At 38.2% G+C, this 14,999-nt stretch overlaps 1 protein-coding gene across 2 annotated transcripts in view; it reads left to right on the top strand.

The window, feature by feature from the left end:
* Positions 1–14,999, top strand: part of B4GALT1 (beta-1,4-galactosyltransferase 1) — an 88,720-nt gene that overhangs the window by 52,235 nt on the left and 21,486 nt on the right. For both annotated transcript variants that reach the window (XM_020967327.2, XM_020967325.2), the window contains exon 2: positions 2,356–2,591. In XM_020967327.2, the coding sequence (XP_020822986.1) occupies positions 2,356–2,591 (236 nt within the window). The remainder of the gene's footprint in view (positions 1–2,355; positions 2,592–14,999) is intronic.

Raw genomic sequence — 14,999 nt, 5'->3', positions numbered from 1 at the left:
GGGGTAACAGATAAACAACCCTTGTGGAGATGTAATATGGCAATCCCCTCTGCAGGCGCCCCTTCTTCCTCAGCAGTCGCTACTAAAGTCACTACTAAAGACCCAGAAAAGAAAATTTTTACCACCAAAATCATTGGCCCTGTCAGATGGCTCCATGGCTCAACACTGAACAAATACAGTTTTATCAATGGGAGTGACATATTCAAGAAAAAAGTTAACATTTGCTTTGCCACTGTATACTAAGGACCATGAGGCCTTTCCATCTGACCTATGGCTGATATCTCTTATTGTCTACCCCCGTTAGACCATGAGTTCTTTGAGATTGGGGACTGTCTTGCATTTCCAGCTAAGTATTTAGTGTCTTTTAACATTAAAAAAAAAGTTTTGAGTTCCAAATTCTATCCTTCCCTCAGCATTTGATTTTAAAAAAAATTGTTTTCCAATTTTTAACATGAGTTTTTTTTAAATTTTGAGTTCCACATTTCTCCCTCCCTGCCTCCCCTCCCCCTTCATTTAGAAGGCAAGTGATCTTATATAGGTTATACAGTGTGCAGTCATGCAAAACATTTCCATGTTACTTATGTTATGAAAGAAAATACAGATCAAAAAAAATCCCAAGGAAAATAAAGTTTAAAACTATATACGTTGATTTGCTTTCATCACCTCTTTCTCTGAAGGTAGATAGCATTTTTCATCAAAAGTCCTTCAGAATTGTCTTAGATCTTTGTATTGCTGAGAGTAGCTAAGTCATTGGCAGTTGATCATCATACAATATGTCTGTTACTATGTACAATGTTCTTTTGCATCAGTTCATGTAAGTCTTTCCAGGTTTTTCTGAGAGCATCCTGCTCATCATTTCTTAAAGCACAGTATTAATTCCATCACAATCATATACCACAATTTGTTTAGCCATTCCCCAATTGATGGGCATCCCTTCAATTTCCAATCCTTTGACGCCACAAAAAGAAATATTTTTGTACATATAGATCCTTTTCTTTTTTCCCCAAATCTCTTTGAGATACAAACCTAGTAGTAGTATTACTGAGTCAAAGGGTATGCAGAGTTATATTGCCCTTTGGGCATAGTTCCAAATTGCCCTCTAGAATGGTTGGATCAGTTCACAACTCCACCAACAGTCCAATAGTGTCTCAATTTTCCCATATCCCCTCCCACATGTGTCATTTTCCTTTTCTGTCACATTAACCAATCTGATAGGTGTGAGGTAGTACCTCAGAATTGTACATTTCTCTAATCGTTAGTGATGTAGAGCATGTTTTCATATAATTACAGATAGATAGCTTTGATTTCTTCAACTGAAAACTGCCAGTTTATATCCTTTAACCATTTATCAATTAGGGAATGACTTGTATTCTTGTACATTCGACTCAGTTCTGTTTTGGCATTTAAGGCCCTCTGTACCCTGGTTTACGTTTGTGTGTGCATTCTCACATACCCACATAGACATATCTGCCAATCTGTCACTTTGTCTTTTATTCCTTAATATGTACCATTTGATGAAAATAATAGAATATAAGATCCTAGAGGAAAGAGCTTATTTTTATTTTTACCTTTGTGTCATTAGCACCTAGCATAGTATTTTCTACATGGTGAGCACTTAAGGAAGAGAAGGGGGGGGCAGGAAACAAATATCTATTAAGTGCTTACTGTTTTAAATATTTGTTGAATTAAGCTTATGTTGAACTAAACTGCTCTTTTCCTATCCTCCACATTCACCATACTCTTCTTTTTTTTTTTTCTTTCATAATGCCCACATCTTCTCTCTCCCTCTTCCTGATGTGTTTCAAACCTCACATTGTCCAGGAAGCCTTTTCTTTTATACTCCAGGTGATATTTATTTCCCATCTTCCAGATATCGATTCCCATCTTCCATGGCATTTATTGCCTGCATGCTTGTCACCTGATTATAATAATTGCACACTTGCCAAACAGCTTACTTGCTTCAAGTTTCGTGTACAGTTCTTTCTCTCATGGTTCCTGAAAACAAGCCTTGGTTCCCAAGTACGCTTGAGAGTAAGGATTATTCCAAAGCTCTTTATCTCTAACCCTTGGAGAGGGTTGTTTTCGGGTGAATGATAAGTTGCATGGTGTGTCTTTGTTGAATTGAACAAAGGTGAAGGAGAGAGGAATGCCACCCATGTCTTGACTCTGGTAATTTAGAGCAGGGGTGGGGAACCTGCAGACTTAAGGCCACATATGGCCTTACTCTCCACCCCGAGTTAGAGGGGAAAAAGAAGAATACATTTTTACTTGAGTGGTGCTAGTGAATATTTTATATATGAACCCATGCCATTCTCCAACCTGCTAATATGTCCTTTCTTTGTTATACTTTTTCAGTTGGCCCATTAAAGGTGGAATTTCTTCGCCCTGTGAATCTGGAAACCATAGAAAAAGAAAATCCTAAATTGAGGAAAGGAGGTCGATTTGCCCCAGAGGACTGCACAGCACTTCAAAAAGTGGCCATTATTATCCCCTTTAGGAACCGAGATGAACACCTTCGTTATTGGCTTTATTATCTCCACCCCTTTCTGCAGCGGCAGCAGCTGGATTACGGGATATATGTGATAAATCAGGTAAGACAAAAGATATTGTGACATTATTGGCTTCCTTTTTAACAGGATATTGTATATACAGATTTCATTTGGCAACAAGCTTTGATACTATTGTTAGTATTGCAGAAAAAAAGAGTGAATGAAGAGGAGGAAATTCATAAATTGGAAGCGGAAATGCAAACCCACATTTCACTGAGCTGTTTTTCTATTCAGAAGTGGCTTTTAACCTTCTTAAACATTTTAACTTACCTAGCTCATTCATTTCATTGTCCAGGATCATAGAACTTGTAGGCGGAAGGGACCTTAGAGATTATTTAGAGATTCAACTTTGTATAGAGGAAAGTAAAGCCTAGAAACAGGAAAAGTCAGTTGCCCAACTGCAGAGCTGGACCCAGGTCTTATGATTCCAAACTCAGACTTTGTTACTTTGAACTCAGACTTTAGTACTACAGTTAAGTGATCATAAAGCTAAAATGTATTTCTTCTATTTGGAAGCTATTATGGAGTTTAGATTTAATGTCAGAAGCACACGTAAATATCTTTTGGGTGTTTATTTGTCGTGTACCAGTGAATGGGTTGAGATTTATATCCATTAAGTAGATGGAGGAAATAAATTTTGATGTTGAGTATCTCTCCCATGTGGGTGGCATTAAGGTTTATTCTGACTTGTGATATTAGTGCTTAAGAGACAGCTAAGCTTTTGCATTTTTTCCTGCTCACAATTGATTTGACTTCGAGAAGAAGGTTGGTTGTGGAGACATTTATTTATAAACAGTTGCTTGTTTTTTGTCACTTGGTGGAGGATATAATTTTTTTTTGAAGTTTATGCTTGATTTTTTTTGCTCTATATGTAAATTACTAATAAATTGTGACCTAACTCAGCACAGTCGTAGATCTGATCTCTGCCTGTGTACCATTTTCATTGAAATTTCTTAGAAGTGACAGAGATGTTCATTTTAAGATGAATTGGCCACCATTTTATTTTTAACTTACAACATCTTAGTGCCATTTAATAGAGTAAAAGCTTTATCAAAACCAATGAATATCACCAAAGTTATCAAGAAACAGACAAATACAGACTGCTGAGTGACTTCAATTGAGCCAACATTAATTGAGCTTCTATTATGTATGTACATTGCACGAAGTTCTTCTGTATGAGGTATTTTCAAGGAATTTGCAATCCAGTCTCCAAGATGAGACATTTGTATAAAAAAAATAGTTCACTAAGTCACCTGGTTAAGGTATCACTTAACCTCCCTATGCTCCAGTTTCTTTATCTGTAAAGTAAAAAGATTGAACTGTATTCTGTGTAAGGTCTTTCTAACTCTGAAGTTTTATTTTATCAAAATCACACTCCATGTTAGCCTATGGTTGAATTGCATAATGGATTGATAAATTCGGAGATGGAAGTGGTCCGTGCAGCTTTGGGCAGTTTAGAAAGGCCTCAGCCTAACATGGTAGAGTAATGAAAGAATGAAATGAGAGGGTAAATTTAGGGGGTGAGGGAATTGAGGTATGTGGAGCAGGAGGTAGAGAATCTGCCACTGCTAGGCAGAGGAGTTGGACTTTGTGCATCAGGCTGTAGGGAGCCATGTAAGGTTTTTGAGGAAGGAAGTGACTTGATGCAAATTTAAGAAGATCATTTTGGTGGTAGGATGTAAAAGGGGTTGGTGGGAGGAAATAGACCAGAGGCAGAAGAGCAGAGGTTATTGTGATACAGTTTATGTAAGAGGTATTAGGCCCCTGATCTAAAGTAATTATATAATTAGAAGAGTGGGGGGAAAAAGTAGAAGAATAAAAAACTTAATGAATACATAATGGAGGAGACAAGTTTTTAGGCTTAAGATTTTAAGTCCAAATTAGTGGGAGGATGAGTGAATTGAATAAATTGGGGGAGAGGTCACTTGGCATGAAGGCTAGGGTGCTGGAGATGGAGTTAAGAACGTCCCAGGTTCAGATCCTGCTTCTAATACTTACAAGCCATGTGTCAATTCAAAAGCCCCTAAAAATCTTTGAGCCTCAGTTTCTTCATCTCTAAAGAAAGGAGAATAATACTCACTACTTAACCTCAGGGTTTTTGTTGTGTTGCTCAAATGAGAAACCGTATGTAAAGTACTTGGCTAACTTTTAAAAATATTATTAAAATATCAGCAATGATAAGCATGGTGGTTTCATGGATAAAACTAGATGAGTCTAGAGGGGAAGCTGTCTTTGAAGGGAATATGATTTTAATTTTAGATAGGTTCACTTTGAATAGACAGTGAAACATCTACTTTTGCTACAGATACCTGTTGGGAGATATGCAGGCATCCTGGTTATAAACACTCCTTGTCAAAATGCCCAGCACGCACCAAAGCCTGTTGACTATAGAGAAGAGTTTCTCATTTGTATATTGTGGCTTTCCTTTAAGATTCCTTTCTGCTCTAACATGATAGAATTTTATTAACTGTAGCGTCTTGGAGCTTCTGCATACTCGTTTAAATTAAATATCATGGGCTATTATTCCTTGTTAGGGTATCCCTTCTCAACCCCCAGTTCTGTCTGTGAGGCCACCAGTTTCCTGATGTCTGAGGTTAGGTTAGTCTGAAGTTGGCTTTTCTCCCTCATTACCCACATTCAGCTTGTTTTCCAGCCCTACAGATTGTTCTATCAAAATGTCTCTCTCAAATTTTAATCCTTCCTCTCCATTTCTTATTGCCACCAGTCTCCTTTATGGCCTTGTTACCTCACACCTGATAACTGCAGAAGTCTTCCCCACTTAAAGTTTCCTGCTTCTAGCCTCTCCTTCCTCCAGAATACTACTATCAGATTATTCTTCCTAAAACATTATCTGTATCATGTTACTGCTTAGCTCAAACACCTACTCTGGCTCTCTACTTCTTATAGAGAAGTGTGGTCTGGGAGCCCTAAGACCCTTTCAGGAGGTCTGTGAGGTCAAAACTATTTTCATAATAATACTAAGATAATTAAATTTCTAATACACTAAACATTGATAGGTATAACCCGCATAAATAAAAACTCTTTGGGAAGGGGGGATACTCAGTAATTTTTTTTTATTGTATTTTTTTTTGACAAGGTGGTCAGGGTTAAGTGACTTGCCCAGGGTCACACAGCTAGTCAGTAATTTTAAAAAATTATTTACATTGTTATATATTTTCCAGTTACATTTTATCCTCAGTAACTTTGAACAGCTAGCTGGTACAGTGGTTAGAGCACCTAGATTGGGAATCAGGAAGACCTGAATTCAGTCTGGCTTCAGACACTTCTTAGCTGTGTGACTCTGGGCCAAGTCACTTAACCCTGTTTGCCTCAGTTTCTTCATCTATAATATGAGCTGGAAAAGGAAATAGCAAAGCACTCTGGTTTCTCTGCCAAGAAAACCCAAAATGGGGTTACGGAACAGTGGGACATGACTGAAATGACTTAGCAACAAAATTTTAGGAGTGTAAGGGAGAGAGAGAGTCCTAAGACTGCTAAGTTTGTGAACCAAATAAAGATTAAGTTGTTGAGCCATTTAAAATCTTTCCTAAACTTACCTCATTGTACGTATCCAGCTTTATCTTACTACTCCCTGGGACGTGTTTTCTACTTTATTGCACTTATTAGAACACATGCTTATTTACAAATTCATTCCTCTTTTTGTCCTTGTAACCCTGCCTGAGAAAAACATCCACCTCTTCTCTCCCTCTTTTCTATTTAGTCAAAATGCCACCTCTTCCATGAGGTCTTTGCTGGTTTTTTTCTTCTATCCACCCTTAGTCCTGATGTGATATCTTCCTCTTCTATTAGATCTAGATCTAGATCTAGATCTATCTAGACCTAAACATTTAAGCCACCATCTAGACTAGTTTAGACATCTCATGGCATTGACCATAGTTACTTATGTATATGTCATTTATTCAGTGTTAGGTACCTACTATAATATCCAGAGCCCTGTGTTAGGTATGGTAAGCCCAAAGAGGAAATATATGTGGTTCCCTACTTTTAATAAACTTAATCTAGTAGTGGAAATAAAACTTTAAAAAAAGAATGTAAGGCATAAATAAAGAATCTGAGAGGAGTTACCCTATGAGGCGGATTGTTTTATGGGGGGGGAGGGTAGAAATTGACTTGTGCCTGGAAGAATGGGTAGGATTTCAACAAGCCAGAGATATGGGGAGGGGATCTGGGCATAGGGTCAGCATTAACAGTGATGTGGAGGTAGGAATGCATAGACTAGTCTAGGAAGGAGAGTTGTTGGTCTACACTGCAATTTGGTTGGAGTATAGACTAGCTTGGGAGGAGGAGGAGGGGATATGAGGGAGGACACAGAGCTGAAAAGATACTAGAGGGTACTGAATGCCAGGCCAAGAAGAGGTTGGACTATTATTTGGTAAGCAATGGGAAGCCAACTTTGGAGCAGGTGAATGGTGCAATGTGGTGCATTAGTAGTAAGGTTAATTTGGTGGCCATGTAGGATAGAGTAGAATAGGGAGAAACTGGTTAGGAGGCTGCTGCCTAGGTGAGAGGTAATGAGTGCCTGAGCTCTTAATAGAGGAGGTGGGAATAATAACAGCTGCTCTTTTATACACTAATACCTTAAGGTTTTCAAACCATTTTAAATATACTTTCTCATTTGGGCTTTACGACAATTAAATATCCATTCTCCTCCCCCTTCCCCCCCAACTCCCCAATTTTACAGCTAAGGAAACTGAGACTGAGAGAAATTAAATGACTTGCTCACCATCAGGCAGCTACTAAAAATCAGAGATGGGATTTGAACCCAGGTTTCTGCTGACTCCCAGACCAGTGCTCTTTCTACTATACCACACTGCCTTTCTTTGACGCAGATAGTAAGGAGGGAGTGAAGCAATGAACCAAACTTGGTGACTGACTGAATGGTGGGGGACCAGAGAGAAGAAGTCCAAAGATGACTCGGAGTTGACACACATAAGCGTGGGCCATGAAGAGAAGTAGGGGAAGAAGGAGAAAATGGTGGGTTTTGAAAGAAAGAGAAGCTCTGTCTCGGATGCATGAGAACAGAAGCTCCTGGAGTTTAAGGCCAAGTCTTATGTTGTATTTTCTTTTTTGTTTGTTTGGGGTTTTTTTGCTAGGCAATGGGGTTAAGTGATTTGCCCAGGGTCACACAGCTAGTAAGTGTCAGGTGTCTGAGGCCAGATTTGAACTCAGGTCCTCCTGACTCCAGGGCCGGTACTCTTATCCACTGTACCACCTAGCTGCCCCATTATGTTATATTTTCATTTTTGTTCCTTCCCGCCACCGCAAGTGTCTAGCATAGTGCCTTGTACATAATAGGTGTATTCAATGAGTGTGTACTGAGGTTTTTTTCTTGGATGGAAATTATCCTGACAAATAATGCTCATACATCCCCAGTTAGAAGGAAGCTAAAAAGTTGTATAATCCAATCCACATTTGACTAAGAAAACGATCTCCTGTTGGGTCATTCTGCTCCAAATTAATATCTGTCCTTTTAGTCAGTGTTACAATACACAGTTTAGCGGTTTAACTGTTTTTTGTATATGGTATATCTCAACTCCTTGACTTGAAGGTATAACATCCAGGATTCCAGGGACCGTGCTTTATACAGTTATCCTTTCCATGTCTCGGTTTTTCCCACCGAGGTTTCAATGTATCACTGGTTGGCATAAGCAGTTAAATGGGAAGTTTGGGGGAGTTTTGCAGAAGCTGCAGATGATGCACAAAGACCAGCAGATGACAGAGAAAAAGTTTAGAAACCCAGAAATGCATAAAATATATGTATTGTATTATACAATATCAACCCAATTTTTATAATAAGGTACTGTAAACACCCCATAAAAGAAGAAGAAAAAATCTAGACATTTTCTCTGGTATGAGGGAGGGCCAAAATTTTTTTCTGGATTGCAAGGAGCCATGCCCTTAACCCCCAAGGTGTGGAAGGGATAAACTGTACCATGTTCTGTATTGCCCACCAAACCTAAGCCTGCTCTGAGCACCTGGTAAGGAGCTCAGTGAAAGTGTGGGAGAAAACCAGAATTGGATTTTCCCTTCTAGAGAAACATAGAGCCCTGATGATACCTAAAATGTTTGAAAAATTTTTTTGAAAATGTTATTGATATCTTTTGTTTTTATATCACTAGATTTTTCTCCCAGCATCCTTCCCTCTCTTCCCCATCTGCCCCCACCAGAGACATCCCATAAAATAAATAATATTTTTAAAGGAAAAAGAGAAAGAGAAAAAACACAGCAAAACTAATGAATACATTGAAAAAAATCTGAAAATAAAAGCAAGGTTCTGTACTGCACCTCCCCCCCCATACACACAAAGAGTGGGGTGAGGCTGCCTTGGGGTCATGTTTGTTTTTTGTAATTTTGCACATTCATTTTTTGTCACTGTTACCTTAAAGTTATACAGTATTCTTGATCTTAAATTCTTAATCCTTGTTTCAAGCAATTGCTCTATTTGAAGCTACTATTTAAAAAAAAAATCAGAAATCTGTCCTAGGATGTGAGGAAGTAAAATACAACTTGAGTAACATTTTGTAACTTTGTTTAAGTAAGTTAATATTGTTAAATGTTTTGGATTTAAACATCTAGAAGGTAAAGTATGGATTATTGTGTTTGGAGGAACACTGGGAAAGGGGTGGGAGGAGAAACAGGTTTACACTCAGGTTCTGAGCTGATTCCTTCCCAACCCCATGATTACACATTTTATTTTTGTTTGTTTGTTTGTTTTTAACTCGATCCTATGATTTCATTGGTGAGGGAAATTCCAAGTTAAGGAATCTCTCTACCAATTCGGATTGGCAATCCTTCTACACCTTAGAATGCAGATGCCTGAGGCATTGAGAGGTTAAGCAAGTTTTCCCTTGGAACCTTGGCCTCTTGCGTCAGAGGCTAGATTTGAACTCTGGTCTTCCTGACTGAGGCCAGCTCTCTACTCATGATTCCACATTGCCATGCCTAAAATTATTAGGACATTTCACATGACACATGATACGGGACTGTTCATTCATTAAAAGCTTTAGGAATTTCCTTACCTCCTTGGACTTTTCTGAGAAGTTTTTGTCTAGTTTTCAATTTTTTTTATTTTGCCTTTTTCGCTAGAGGTTGTCTAGATGGGGAAAAGTAACTTTTTGCCTTCAGAAATAAGGTGCAGCCTTCATGAAGCCAAGATAAAGTCACTTGATGAGTTTTGGATAAACCTGTGAGCTGTTGGTTGGCATCTTCTCCTCCCTCTCCCTCCATTTCCCCCAGTTGTCTTTGATGCTGCTTGACATTTCTTTTGGGAAGGTGTTTCCATTCTAACAGTGACCTTTCTCAGATACCACATTTGATGATATATATTCAGAACATGCTATGAATTAAGCTAATTGTGAGCTATGCTTATTTACGAACTTAGTGATTCAAAGTAAACTCTGTTTTCCCTTTCAGTTAGATGTTCCCTCCCACCTTATGCCCGGGGCCTATCTTAGTGCAGATTGCCTGATATTGAGCCCAGTACCATTTATTGTTTCTAAGGAGCCTACAGGTTTTCCATTTCTTAAGCAGAGAGGGTCAACCAACTTTTTCTCAATTGTCTCTCCCCCATTCCCTAACACAGACACCCTTATGAGAGTAGAAGGATGTATAGTTAGGAGGATGAGAATCATAATTTTTTTTTTCAGATTGCTCTTCCTTCCAAGAGAAGGCCAATCTTCTCTTCTTTAGTGCCCCAGAGGTGACAGGCAGTTGACCTACACAGAGATCAAAGAGTGAATGAATGTAACATAAATATACTTTTGTATGTCAGCCAGCAAGTTCATATGTCCCAAGCAGTCTTAATATTTGCTCTGATCTCTTAGTGGAAATATGTCCCTTTATTTACAGACCCAAAGAAACACTTCCCTAGACATTTGGTTCATCTGAGAAAAGCTATGGTCATAGTTTGCTGTCTATTCTATTAACCCAACCTAACTAAAATAGTTTTCTTTCTCCCCCTCTTATCCCCAACCTAGTAAGGATTATTTGTAATGTGTTTTCTATTTTGACAGAGGTTCAATAGGAAAGCGCCTTATTTCTTTGCCGTCTTGACAATTTTTTCTTGTCTCTCTCTCCTTGCATCTGCCCTTCCTCTTCGTGTTTCCCCTTGCCTTTTAGCAGGGGAGTGTTGCTTTTACTTGTTAATCCTGTCTGTAGCAAAGCAAACCTGAAGAAAGAGTTACTGTGTGTGAACTGGTTCTTACTCTCCACCTACGCTCTCTCCTGTACTCTCCATCTCCCAGAAAGAAGGTGTGCCTGGTCCTTGCCGCCGCTGCCGCTGCTGCTCCTGCCCTGGTAATGTCCACAAACATTTTTCTTTAAAGAGCAAAGAACATTAATTTAATTCATGCCATTAAATCATCCTCATCTGTTACTGAGATATAGAAAACACAGATTAAATTTGGCATATGCTGAACTATGTCCAGGAAAGCATTTGTAAAAGTTACCTAGAGACAGTGGCTGATTAGAAAAGGAATGTGATAGAATCAGAATACATACCCAGATTTTTGATACTCTGAGTGGAAATCTTTATTTACAAGGCAATTTTTTTTCCTCTCTTGAATCTTGAATCTTTATAAAAAAAAGTTGACTGCTTATACTTTGCCAAAAAATTAATTCATATTATGTTGGCATGCTAACATCTGGTCACTTGGCTTCTTCCCTGGGCCTTAGTTTCCTCACTTATAAAATGTGAGGTTTGCTCCTAGAAGGCCTATGAAGTCCCTTCTAGCTCTAAATCTATAATCTTTTTTTTTTTAGTGAGGCAATTGGGGTTAAGTGACTTGGCCAGAGTCACACAGCTAGGAAGTATTATGTGTCTGAGGTCGGATTTGAACTCAGGTCCTCCTGACTCCAGGGCCGGTGCTCTATCCACTGTGCCACCTAGCTGCCCCCATCTAAATCTACAGTCTTAAGAACCTGGCTTAGTTACCATCAATGTTAGTAAGCAAAAGCATTCTTTTTTTTTTTCCAAAAAGCATTCTTAATAAACCAACACTGATCTTGAAGCTTTAAAAATAAAACTGTCTTTATGATCTCTTTTTTTTTCTCCTCATTCAGTATATTCTTATCAGTACCCCAACCCTACCTCATCCTCTCTCATCACCTATTTCCTTGTCCAACTATTTGCTTAATTATGTTTGTTCCTGACACATAATAATGATTATGGATTGATTTCTCCTCTTCTCCCTGCCCCCCTCCCCAAGGTGGGAAAAAGCTACAAATTTATATTTATAGCTACAAATATACATTATATATTAGCTACAGACAAATTTGAGTTGTATGGAGAATACTTATTATTAATGTCATGAGGGATTGCTATAAGAAAATGTTTAGTGACTGTCCCTGGACAACTTGGTGATTTATTCTAGTACCAATTTCTTACTCACTGGCATAAAAGAGTAAGGCCCTAGAACTTAGTTTTCTACAGAATTAAAGCTGCTTGTGCTAAATAGGTAAGCTAAGAGAGACATTTGTGTATATTCTTTCCCTCTTGTGTTAAAACTAGCCAGTTATCTCAGCAATTCAATAAATTCTGTTTCCTCATTTTATAGCTGGAACCAGGGCTCAATCAGGTCACATTACTTTCTCCAAGGCATTTGGTCACTAAGAGTCAGAGCTGAGATTTGAACTCAGGACCTGTATCTCCAAAACCAGCACTATTCAATTTTGCCACCTAGAAAACATTGGTGTTAAAAAACTATATATGCTTTGGTGGCAGGAAGAAGTTTAGAATGTAAGCTCCCAGAGGACAGGGATTGTTTCATTTATGTCTTTATATCCTTAGCACCAAGTACATTATCTGGCACATAATACTCAAGCCCAAGTCACTTTTCAGCAAATTAGTAAGACAGCTGCTAAGGTGTATATGAGGGGATGTTAAAAATGCATAGTAGGAGGAAAGACATAAATAGTTAATTTTCATGGGTCAAGTTCTAAGCATTACCCCTCTGGCTTCCCTGAACTAATTCCAACCTGGTTTGCTAGGAAGACTATATCTCTCTTTACTGTATGACACTTTTAATATAGTACCCTGGAATGCTACCCTGCCCCACTTGCCTTGTCCCTGTTACACCATTACATAGGGGAAAAGGCAAAAAATAGAAAACATTTGTGGGAAGTTTGGGGTGAAGTTGGGAGGTAAGGATTCAGATAGATGATTGGGCCCAGTTTTTACCTCTGTATTTATGTTTGGAGATTCCTTTGTTATAATTATATGTAAATGTGCAGGGACTTAAAATGTTTAAGGTTTCATAGATAAAATTAAAGTTGCTATTGCAGCATATGAAAAGCAATGCTAAGATGTATCCATCTTCAATAAAATATTAAAAAAATAATTTAAATATAACAAAAGAGATATACTAGTAAAATAATAATAATAATAATAATAATAATTAATATATAGCTCTTTATGATTTGCAAAGTGCTTTACACATCTCATTTGATAGTCACAACAACCCTGTGAGGTAGGTGCTAACATACTTATTTTACAGTTGAGGAAACTGAGGCAAATCGTGATTAAGTGACTTGCCTAGGAGTCACATAACCGCTAAGTGTCTGAGACAGGATATGAACTCAGGTCTTCTTGGTTATAAATCAAACTCTATCTACTGTGCCACCTATCTTCCTACTGATATTTTTACTCAACCTCTTAAATTTATGATTTTAATTTGTGCATCTCATACTGATGTTTTCTAGGATCTTTGGAAGAACCTAATCCAGTTAATTTTTATCTGCCTTTCTTATTGGAGAGGATCAATGATGGAGATGATAAAAAAAAGTTGTATGTGTTTTATATGCACATATATCTAACATGTAAATGGGCAGGATTTTTTTTTTAATGGGGACTGGCAAATGTGTAATATAGTTTTTTCCCCAATATTCCCTCAGGATTTTTGAAGAGCTCGTTTTCTCATTTTTTACAGATACTAGCCGATTCACGTGTATATTTCAGGATGTCTTTTTTTTTTAACAAACCAACAAAAATCACATTTATTTCATTAGGTGCAGAAAAAATGCTTGTCTTTTTTTTAACCCTTGTGCCTGAGGACTCATTAAAAATGTTTCCTTTGGAGCCATGTAATGCATTTTAGCCTTCTTCCCCTCCCTCAACAGAAATTAATGGGCCATAAGAACATCTTCATCTATATCTGGTATTGGCCCTGAAATCATCCACAATTTCCTTCCAATCCCACTATGGACAGTGGTCCATATTTGCTAGCAGACAGCCAATCCTATTAAAAAAATGCAGATTTGATGGGATTTCCATAATTTTGCTGTGTTTTTTATTATTCTAGCTTTTGTTCATTAGATGGGTACACCTGCTTGTATGGGTGGTAAAATCTTTAAAAGTTCTTTTTTTTCTTTTAAGGTTTTGGTTGGTTGTCTCTTGTCCTTAAAATAAAACAAAAACCGTTAACACTTTACCAGGATTTTTTATCATCCCCGTAATTCTTCAGGGCTCATTGACAGCAAAAGTCAGTGTCTATTGGCATACAAATGTACCTTCTGTGCAGTTCTCTATACTAAATCTTATTTCATCTTTTCAGAGATTTCTCATATTTTCCCCCTCTTCAGAATTTGAATCTTGTTGTAACTGAGTAGACTGGGGTTTTCACTTCTCTTCCTTATAGTGTCTAGAAGAAGTTGTCATATTTCTTGCCATTCAGATTTTGGAAAAGGTTCAATCTCTCACTATCCCCATGGCATACCTATGTCTTTTGCCCCAGTATCGGTAAGTACAGACAGGCTTATCAGTGAATTCTTTGACTGTTTATTGTTGTTGTTCAGTCATGTCTGACTCTTCCTGACCCCATTTAAGGTTTTCTTGGTAAAGATACTGGAGTCATTTGCCATTTTCTCCTCCAGCTCATTTTATAGATAAGGCAACTGAGGCAAACAGGGTTAAGTGAATTGCCCAGGGTCACACAGCTAATAAGTATCCGAGGCCAGATTTGAACTCAGGAATATAAGTTTTCCTGACTGTATCCACTGAGCCTCCTAGCTGCCCTGGTGGGAGTGGAGAGGGGAGGTATGAGAAGACTTGGAAAAGTGGGGAGGAACTAGGTTATGAAGGGCTTCAAAAGTCAAATAGGATTTAAAAAAAAAAACAAAATCTGGAGGTAATAGGGAATCACTGGAGTTTATTGAATAGGGAATGACATGGTCAGATTTGTGCTTTAGGAAAATCATTCTGCTAGATGAGTCAGTAAACATTTATTAAGCATCTCCTATGTGCCAGGGACTGTGCTAAGTGTTGAGCAGATTGATTGGAGTAGGGTTTGACTGGAGGCAGATAGACCACCATCACAGTTACTGCAGTAGACCAGGAACGATATGATGAGAGCCTGGACCCGGGCAGCCTGCTGCTGACCTCTGGCATCTGTTCCTCCTTAGTCCTTTGTCCCCACCCTAAGACTCTTCACACAT

Source organism: Phascolarctos cinereus, unplaced genomic scaffold (assembly GCF_003287225.1).
Source record: "Phascolarctos cinereus isolate Bilbo 61053 unplaced genomic scaffold, phaCin_HiC Scaffold_4;HRSCAF=312, whole genome shotgun sequence".
Lineage (NCBI taxonomy): Eukaryota > Metazoa > Chordata > Mammalia > Diprotodontia > Phascolarctidae > Phascolarctos > Phascolarctos cinereus.
Note: the sequence above shows the minus strand (reverse complement) of the source record. Positions and strands in the feature narration are given on the sequence as shown.